The 10,303-nt window shown below is 43.8% G+C and overlaps 1 protein-coding gene across 1 annotated transcript; it reads right to left on the bottom strand.

Moving 5' to 3' along the window:
- Positions 1 to 3,099: 3,099 nt before the first annotated feature.
- ZMAT2 (zinc finger matrin-type 2) lies at positions 3,100 to 9,648 on the bottom strand. Its single transcript, XM_079772585.1, has 6 exons — positions 9,490 to 9,648; positions 9,086 to 9,179; positions 7,891 to 8,014; positions 6,110 to 6,183; positions 5,410 to 5,555; positions 3,100 to 4,129 (listed from the first exon to the last, which is right to left on the bottom strand). Exons 1-6 carry the CDS (start codon positions 9,505 to 9,507, stop codon positions 3,986 to 3,988), a joined length of 600 nt encoding a protein of 199 aa, XP_079628711.1. The 5' UTR covers positions 9,508 to 9,648; the 3' UTR covers positions 3,100 to 3,985.
- Positions 9,649 to 10,303: the final 655 nt, after the last annotated feature.

Genomic DNA, 10,303 nt, shown 5'->3' with positions numbered 1-10,303 from the left:
GTCGAAGGAACCGCTGAGTTAAAGCCAGCCCAGATGTGTACCTTGGATTAAATTATTTTCACTGCTGAGAAGGATATACGTCATAATAAATCGACCAAAGTAAAAGTGATCCAGGATAATTTACCAACCGAAAAACTGTCCGATCCGCAGTCGCCGCAACCCCCACCTCCACCCCACCCCGTGCCCGTCTGAGAACACTTAGCAATGACTCAGGTCTCCCCTACCCCTCAGTGAGCTCTTCCTCAGTTCTTCTGGGTTTATCCTCTCCGACTAGGAGCAGTCACCTGATCCACCAGTCTCTGCACTCCTGCAGGCCACCACACGGGGTCATTCTGTGATCAAATCAACTTTCACAGTGCTTAATCAGGAATTCCCTCTTTCTTCACAAGCTTCCAACTGTATTTCAGTCCTTTTCTTGAACTTTGCAGCTAAACCAGATAAATCCTACAGCTCCTCTCCCAGGTGTTAATATAGCATTACTTATTCTGCTACTGGTTTTTAAAATTATTTTAAATCCTACACGAAACCCCTTTTATTAAGTAGCTAACCCTTCTCTTCCACAATTCCTACTTTTCTCCAGTTAGCCAGTTAGGATTTCAGTGTATATCCTTCCAGTCCTTTCCCTCAACCTATATATTTTACAGTACACAATTTAGTTTCATAATTGGGGATCAGTTTGTTGGGCAATTTCTGTGCTTGTTTACTTAACAGTATGTCTTGGAGATCTTGTCAGTAAATATAGATCTAATATATATTGTGATGGCTGCTTTATAGTCAAGTATAAATGTACTAGTTTTTATTTTACATGTTTTTAAATACTTTATTGATTTCAGAGGAAGGGAGAGATACAAACATCTCATCAGTTATGAGAATCACTGATGGGCTGCTTCCTGCATGCCCCATACTGGGGATCCAGCTCGTGATCTTAGCATATGCCCTGACCAGGAATGGAACCCTCACCTCATGGGGTTCATAGGTTGACGCTAAACCACTGAGTCATGCCAGCTGGGCTGAACCAGTTTTATTTTAAATGCTTCACTGTTATAAAAACAAAGCTTCGGTAAACATCCTTGTATGTTTATGTACACATAAGCAAGTATGTTTTTAGGATACTTTAGAGTAGAATTGCTAAATATTCTTCACATTTAAATTTCTGGAGGGGATTATGTGAGATACCTGAAGCCACAGAATTATCTGGAGCCATACTGAATTTTTGTTCGCCAAACACTGTAAGTAGACATTTTACAAAATGTAAATTCCACAACAGTTGGAGTTTTGATGCCTTGCCCCAGAAGATACTACCAGAGCCTAGAACATACTCAGCGTACACTGAATAAATGAAAACAAGGAGGCCAGTCACAGGCATATTCCTCAATCAGAATGCAATTCCCATGGATTTTAGAAAGCAAATATTAATGAAGTTCCTCTTCCAGAGATTTCTGAGTTCTCTGGTATTGCTCTGGGCCCCTAAATTTCCATCCCTTCTCCTTCCTCCCCTTCTCCAACTTACCACATTGAGTTCCTCCAAATACCCATGACCTAGACATGCCCCTTGGAGACTCAAACCACTTGCCAGTCCCTAGAGAATTTAAGAGAACCTGGAATTTAAAATAGTTTTTTAGTAGAGGTGGCCAGAGGTAAGATTCCACTGTACCAAAGAGGGAGATGATTTGAAGCCAACTTGAATTAGTTTCCTGGAAAATGAATACTGAACCATGGAAGGTTATCTGCTCACTGATAACCTTCTTTAACCTGACTTGAATGGGGGAGCAAAAGGTCCAAGTCCACTAGGGTAGATTCTTATACAAGGACCTGTATAGTATACAATCATGACAAGGAAGGCACCCACTAATTAGCCTGCAATTGGGCAACAAATACTGTATGTCAAACTTTCGGCCAGGCCTTGAGACACACTCAGTTCCCAGGGGCAAGATTCAGCATTAGAAATAATATAGGCAAAAAACAGTCCTGCCAAGTTTGGCTCAGTGGATAGAGTGCTGGTTGGCCTGGGGACTGAAGGGTTCCAGATTCAATTTCTGGACAAGGGCCCGTACCTCAGTTGCAGGCTCAATCCCTGGCCCTGGTTGGGGCATGTGCAGGATACAACCAGAATTTCTGTCTCTCCCCCTCTCCAAACATCAATGGAAAAATATCCTCGGGTGAGGATTAACAAAAGTAATATAGGCAAAAAACATTCTGAACAGCAAGGGAATTTTGTATAAAAGTCCAAAGAAAAGAGTAGGGTATTTTGGGGGACCACAGATGATTCTGATACATTAACCCTTTGCACTCGCTTTTTTTCTCGATTCCTGCTACCGATGCTAACCGTGTCGAGTCACACCCGACATCCAAGTGCAAAGGGTTAAGGATTTCAGAGAACTACACGGGGCAGAGAATTTAGTAAAGCCCTATGGTCCTTGTTAAGCCAAATAGAACCAGCTAAAGTTATAGAATTTACCTGCTTGATATTTATATAAGTTTTAAAAGACTGATTTTCCCCCCTTTGCATCCATGGGACTTGGCACAATACCTGATCCAGGGAATATCAAAATTGTGTTTCCTTTAGTTAGCCACTCTATACCATCTAATTCTCAAGTTAGACCAAAGCAGGGAAGACAGCTTCTCAATGGAGCTGACTGGAAGGATTTCACCCCCACTCCTGGGGACAGACGTTTTTAGTTATCATAATTTTGGGAAGGGGTGCTATTGGCAACTACTGAGTAGAGACTAGGGATACTGCTAACCACCCTACAATGCACAAGGGGGCTCACACGCAAAGAACTGTACAGTCCAAAATGTCAACAGCGCCAAGAGTGAGTAACCCTGCGCCTTAGCCTAATTGCAGTAGTAAGGAAACGCTCAGTTCAAGACGGAGCTCTGCTTCACCATCCAAGGAGGCTAAAAATTATAGGAAAAGTTTTGTTCAGAGTCCTCTGGACAGAGAACCCATTAGAGGAAAATACAACTCATGCTGAAGGAACCAAGGGGGGAAAAGTGACAGGGCTCAAATGAAGGGAGAAGAATACACTGTCTATGGGAAATCCTCAGTGTGGGAAGAAAAAAAATACACAGGGAAAAATATGGAATGTTCCCACCAAATGTGAAATAGGCCCAGTCAATGCCATTTATTATACATGTTGAACAGCCTCTGACACACAAAGGCTCCCATATGAGGGTGTGTGTGTTTTTCCGTTTTCTTTTTTGCATCAAACAGGTTCTTCCAAGAGCCTGCTCACAGGAAGACAAAAACAGAGTAATCCTCAATAAAATAAAACAAACAGGAATAGCTTAACAGTCTACATATGAAAAATAAAGGTTAAAAAACTCAACAGACAAAATCCACACCAAACACTCATCCCATTTAATTTCCTATTTCATGCACTGAGGAAACCAAGAGTATCAAGCCCCAAGGCAATAATGCTCTGAGGTTCTAGTTCAGGCTCCCTCTATGTGACAGATTCATGCACACACATCCGCACATACTACTGATCCAGGCAAAAGTACACATGCATGCACAGGTGGCCAGAGAACCACAGTGGGGGGTGGGGAGTGGCTGGTCAAGGATATGGTATCAACTAGAAACTGGGGGCCCAGAGAACCTTTCTGTGGCAGGCCAAGCAAGAGCCAAAATTAAAACAAAGGCAGAACACAGGATAAATGTAGGATGCTCAGAGAAGACCGGATAGATGAAAAGGGAAAGATGCAGGGGAAGTTTTGGGAAAGCAGCCTCAGAAGAGGTTTTCTTTATTGGGAACAGATGGGCAGAGGGCCTGTGACGCGGGTGATACACTGAGGCTAAAGGAACATGCCACAGCATTACCTCTGCCTCCTGTGCTTTCTCTCAAGGTCGAGGGAAACCATGAACACCCACCCTCTAGCCCTCCCCATTGCCAGTTAAGGACTTTCCCAAGTACTCCCCCTCCACCAAAAATGACCCCGCCCACACTCAAAGTTAAGCCCAGCAAAGGGCTAAGTGTAGAAAGCCTCAGTAACTCTTCTTGGTGGAACCAAAGCCAGAGAAGCCCATCACAGCTGCCATTTCATCATCCTCCTCAAATGTCAAGTCCTCCTCAGCCCTCCTTTTCTTCTCCTTCTGTTTCTCTTTCTTGTAGGCTTTGGCCTTTTCCTCCTGGAGGGGTGAGGGGGAAACCACTCAGTATCAGTTCAGGCTCCTGAGCCAAACATTGTTGAAAGAGACAGATGAGCTTCAAGATTCCTTTCTATTTTTAGGAGAAAATGGTTAAAGACAAGTAAAATTTCAAAAGCAGAGGGAAAACCACAGTAAAGAGTATAAAGGACAAGAGAAGTTTTAGCCTGTGGAGAGCACTTCTCAATCCTACATTCCAGTTCATCTCTAGTTAATCTATACTAATAAAAGGGTAATATGCAAATTGGTCACGATGCCCTCACAGTAACGACCGAACAGCAGGCTGTGTGGGGCGACCAAGCCAGCAGGTGGGTTAGTGAGGGATGACCAAATGACTGAATAGCAGGCTGTGTGGGGTGACCAGGCCGGCAGGGGGGTTAGTGAGGGATGACCAAACAACCGAACAGCAGGCTACATGGGGCAACCAGGCCAGCAGAGGGGGCAGTGAGGGGCGACCAGGCTAGCATAAGGGGGCAGTTGGTGGCGACCAGGTCAGCAGGGGAGGCAGTTAGGGGTGATCAGGCAGGTGAGCAGTTAGGAGCCAGTGGTCCCGGATTGTGAGAGGGATGTCCGACGGGAACTGGATTGGCGAGGATGCAGGCTGGGCTGAGGGGACCCTCCCCGCCCCCAACCCATGTATGAATTTCGTGCACCGGGCCTCTAGTAGTTATAAAAGCAAAACCATTTAATAGCAAGTAACATTCTGAGGAATGTAGTACATGCCAGGAACTGGTCTAAGTGCTTTAAGTATATTAAGATGTCTAATTGGAGGAAATTGAAGCACAGTTTATATAACTTGCCCAAGATTCACAGCCAGTAAGTGGAGGAAAGAGAATTCTGATCTACACAGCCTAGTTCCACTAGCCTCTTGGAGACCAGGTACATTTATTTAAAGTAGTATAAACAATATGGCCCACAGAATCCAGAAAAAAAGGATAGGTTAAGTAGATAGAGTGTTGGCCTGCAGACTGAAAGGTACTGGGTTTGGTTCTGGTTAAGGGCATATGCCTGGAATGTGGGCTTGATACACCAAAAGGTCACTGGTTTGATTCCAGGTCAGGACACATACCCAGGTTTTGGGTTCGATCCCTAGTCAGGGTGCATACGGGAAGCAACCGATTGATATTTCTCTCTCCCTCTTTCCCCGCTTCCTCTCTCTTTAGAATCAATTAAAGAGAGACAGAGAAAATCAGCCTTCCCATGATTCCTAACATACTATTCAAAGCTGGGGGAAGGAAGATGGAAGGACAGGAGAGCCTTACTTCTTCTCTGAGCTCCTTCATCCTTTCCTCAAAATCATAATCCTTTTGTTTCTCTTCCATCTTCTTCTTATTGACTTCAAAACGTTTCTTCACCTGATCCAAGGTGGAACGTTCCACACGCATAGACATGCCCAGGTTTCGCTGATCTAGGTGGGGTCAAAAGTGAAGAAGGTAAGGTAATAACAACATCCTCAGCCCTTCAAGTCTTTTCCTGATAATATCTTTTCCTTTGAGAAGTTTTTAAAGAGTTTATTTGGGCCAATCTGACAATATATGCCAGGGAGCAAGATCTCACATGCTTCCTGCTGACATTTTTTAACATCTTCTCATAAAACACCCAGCAAAAATAATTATAGCTAAAACAAAAACCAAACTCCCTTGGCTTTACTTGATTCCAGAAGCTCCAGTCCCAGATTAATGGGATGCAAATGGCTTTAAACTTCACTTATTGAGCAGATGCATGTCAGTGGGGACACCTTAACCCAGAAAACCATGGTTTGGGCTTGTCGAGAGCCTAGAACAGTGTCTCACTTCATGGCCTCCAGAAACATTAAATAATGAAGTAACAGATAACTTGTGCTGAAGCAACTGGAGAGTTCCCCAGGCATTAAAGAAAAGACCCAACAGAAACCACCCTTACCCCATCCCCAACACCAAAGCCTGATTCCAGCCCCAGTCACAAACCAACTCCTAGCCTTACGTTTCTTTCCATTAATGTGATCCAGGAAGTTGATGGAATCCTTCACAACACAGTCACAGACATTACAGTAATATCTAGTAAACAGAAAGAAACAGCATGAGTCAAATCTATATGTAAGGACTGTACTGTTTTCAACCAAGAAACTAATACTTTTAGGTAAAAAGTCTTTTTAGGAGGCACTTCTCATTTCCATAAAGCCTTAGCTCTTGGAAAATTGTGGTAAGTAACCTCCAAGATGGCCCCACAATGATCCCCACCCTCCTAATACTTCTCAACTGTGTAGTCCCCGCCCCCCAATTTATACCAGGGCTGGTCTGTGTAACCAACAGAATATATCAAAAGTGATGCTGCCCTGGCCAGTGTGGCCCAGCTGGTTGAGTGTCATCCCATACACCGAAAGGTCACCATTTCAATACCAGTTAGAGCACATACCCATGTTTCACGTTCCATTCCTGGTCAAGGTACAGGAGGCAGCTGATCAATGATCAATGTTTCTCTCTTTCTCTCTCTCAAATCAATAAAGGCTTTTTTTTTTTTTTTTTTAAAGTAATGCAGCCCTGGCCAGTTGGCTCAGTGGATGAAGTGTCAGCCTTCAGACAGAAGGGTCTCAGGTTAGATTCTTAGTCAAGGCATGTACCTCGGTTTCATTTCCATCCCCGGCCCTGGTCCCTGGTCTAGGCACGTGGGGAGGGCAGCCAATCAGTGTGTCTCTCACCTTCATGTCACTCTCTTTCCCTCTCCTCTCCCCCTTCCACTCTCTCTCTAAAAAAAAAAAAAAGAAAAAAGAAAGAAATCATTTTAAAAAAATCCTCAGTTGAGGATTGAAAAAACAATTTTTTTAAGTGATGCTATTTCACTTCCAACATTAAGTTATAAAAATTTTTTTAAAACATGGCTTCTATCTTAGTCTGTCCATGTGGATCACTTGCTCTGGGGAAGCCATTTACTTTGGTGTGAGAAGGACTAAGGAGAGGCCCATGGAACGAAGAACCGAGGCTGCCAAAGGACAGCCATGTGGCAGAGGCTGGAAGTAGATCCTTCAGCTCCACTTATATCCTGGATGAACAGAGACGCATCACACACCTTAACTGCACCTTTGTGAGAGACCCTGAGCCAGAACCACCTAAGTAAGTCTTTCTCAGATTCCTACCCACAGAAATTGCGAGCTATTTGTTGTTTTATGCTGTAACAAATTAAATCTGGGGTTGTTAATTTACATAGTAATAGATTACTAATATAGAGAAAAATGACAATAGTAACTCAGAGAAGTGTCACTCTGCTGTGTTGCCCTCCTACTGGAAAACCTAACTGGACAAAAGAATGGGCAGAAGAAATGCAGAGTTCTCGTGGGACAACTCTTCCTGTAGGTTACAGTCTTAGTCTGGGAAGGAAGTGCACAACCAGATAATCTATATTACCACCTTTACAGCCCGTCAGGAACCTCAACCCCCTTTATAACTCCTACCTTCCATTCTAACTCCACCTAATTTCGCCTCTAAAAATCTCCTCAGTAGTACTTTCCTTCCAGCATAAGAACAAATTATCCCTTTTAAGATGGTAAGTAGTTATAGTGCTAATATGAAGAAGCCTACAGAGTGACCCCTCCAAGAGATATTATAATGTTAACCTGAGACCTTGGGAGACAAAGAAAAATAATTCTAAGGATGGAATTACAGGCAACAAGATTGTTATCCTGACCCAGAAATCCTCCTCAACACTTCCTAAAACCAACACAGTCTATTAGACCTACTGACTACAATGAAAGATGAAAAGCCACTCACCCTCCCATCTCAGATTGTGGGGTGGTCTTGGTAATGACAATTGTCTTCCCAAGCTTGGATTCCAGGTCCACCTTGTAGTCCCTATGCCGGAGAAGCTCCCGCTTGACTGGCTGCACTGGTTTTCCTGAAATATAATGGGAAAGGAAGTCCCTTCAATATTGCAGTTCCTTAACCAGAAAAGAAAAGATATGCATGAAACTCAAAATCCAGAGGTTTACTCTCATTTCTTGTTTGAAACTTGAAGCAAGGGGCACAACAGGTACTTCTAGCAGTAGATAGGGAGAGTCTGAACAGGAAAAAAGATAAGCAATCCTTAACTCACTACAGTATTTCTTCACTTTATAGCCAACAAGTCAAAAAGCAATGTTTTCTACTCATTGATTAACTGAATTGAAGGGAGAAGTTCTGAATTTTCACAAAAAGCAACCTTTTAAAAAAAGAGCAAGGATACTCAATAATGTTTTCAGATATCCCAAGCATAATACAGAATGGAATCTTCTGCGAGCTGGGGAAATTTTAAAAAAGGGAACTAACATTTAGGAATTACCTGTTATGTGCCAAAGACTATTATTATATAAGCTACATAAAAACTAAAAGGTGCAAGGTGGCGTGGAGGTAAAGTGAAAAAAGAACATACAAGTTTGAAAACAGATGAGAAAAATCAAATATTTCTTTTTGTACAGTGCAATCTCTATTCTAGGAGAGGCGCACCAATTCCCTGACATTGTACAAGGCACAGAAAACAGCACTACTAAGCACTAGCAGAAACAATCAAACCTTCCCAGTCTAGTACCCTTACTCTTCTCAGACTACAGGAAAAGGTTTAGATTGGGCCAGGAATGTTCTTCTCCCCCTCAAGTAATTTCAACAGAAAGAGGGTCTTCAATAACAGTAATGCATAGCAGCAAAATACTCCTCTTGACTTCTCTGTCACTCTTTTCAGGAAACTATTAACATGAGCCAAGCAAAGGGAGGGCAAAGAAGCACAGGACAACAGAGCTGGAAAGCACCTCAAAATTACTTCAGTCCATCTCCTTGTTCATTTTATACATTTTTAAAAAAAGAAAAAATGAGGACCAGGAAGGCAGGGCTCTTACACAGGTAAGAGGGAAGTGCATTGCGACTCCCCACCGGCTCTCCAAGCCACTGCATCGCCTCTACGATACCCTTAGCCCTTGATGGAGCAGGCACCCACCATCCTTCTTTTCTCTCTCTTCCGTGAGCCTCTTCTCAGCGAGCTTCTCATATTCATCTTTGTCCCACTTGCGGCGAAAGTCCAAGTTTTTTGTCTGTGGAGATAAAAAGCCCTCAGAATTCGTTGCTAATCGTATCGGACGCCGAGAGAAACCACGTCATCATCGGCAAGGAGGCCCCGGGACCTGTAGAGAACGAAGGCTCCCCAGAACGCACCGGGAGGCTAAAGTGGCCTCAGGACCCCAACCCGAGAGACCTCTGCGACTCCACTCTGCGCCAGGGCCTAAGGGGCCACAAAATCGCAAGGAGGTATCGGGAGGCCAGTCCGGTGCAGTATATTCCGCGCTGAGAAACCACCTCATACCCTATACCCGCTGCAAGCCTCCGTCTACACACAACACCTACCCCACTGCTGGACGCCATCTTCACCGCGAAGTGAATGGGAAGCCGGAAAATGTCGTAAAAAGCGGCCTTAAGCCGTAAAGCAAACTTGTCCTCCAATAAGCTAAGCGTCTACCGTTGTAAACGAGCTAAAGACTGGAGGGCTCCTAAAAGACTTGTAAGCCCCGCCTCCGCTTCAATAAAATGACGCATGCGCAGGGAGAGTATGAAGCAACACGGAAGTAAGGGCACCTGCAAAGTTTTTTTTTTGCTCTGGCCTTTGGAAACAACCCTGAAAGTTCAACTCATCAAAGGAAGAACCTGAGGATCAGTGCCCTCTAGTCTAATTAACTTGCGTACATTACCAAGAGTTTCTAAACCTCTAAGGCAGAAGCGCTGTTATTAAGGGCTTCAGATGCCCTATTTACCAGAACGGACTAAAGATATGCCGCCCGCTCCCCAACACCGAAGTGTTTGCAAAGGCTGCACCTTCCCAGTGCACACATTGAAGCGCTTTTTGTACCTTTGTCTCATTATCTTGAAGCAATGCTATCACTCTATAGTTAACTCACTTTCCCTCAACTGAGGATTATAGCCAACCTATGGTCACAATTTAATCAACGTAATTATACTTGGGAAGGTCAGTTATCAACAACACTCTAGGTGAAGAACTCTGGCAGATGGCTCACTATTGATTTAGTGACATGAGTGCTCCAAGTTGGGGGTTGGGAGAACTATGGCTGCTTCCTTCACTGAATACAAAGCATCACCCCAGGGAGGTTACTCCCTTGCTCTAGATTTAGAATTCGCATCCTAGCCAGTTTTGCTCAGTGAATAG

Source organism: Cnephaeus nilssonii, assembly GCF_951640355.1.
Source record: "Cnephaeus nilssonii genome assembly, chromosome: 5".
Classification (NCBI taxonomy): domain Eukaryota; kingdom Metazoa; phylum Chordata; class Mammalia; order Chiroptera; family Vespertilionidae; genus Cnephaeus; species Cnephaeus nilssonii.
This window is presented reverse-complemented; position numbering and strand designations above follow the sequence as displayed.

Bases quoted from the DNA above. Each gene is read 5' to 3' on its own strand.
- ZMAT2 (XM_079772585.1), bottom strand. The intron at 8,015-9,085 runs GTGGGTGCCTGC...ATTATATTTCAG, and splicing joins AGAGAGAGAAAAGAAGGATG to GAAAACCAGTGCAGCCAGTC. The intron at 5,556-6,109 runs GTAAGGCTAGGA...GACCCCACCTAG, and splicing joins TCACATTAATGGAAAGAAAC to ATCAGCGAAACCTGGGCATG.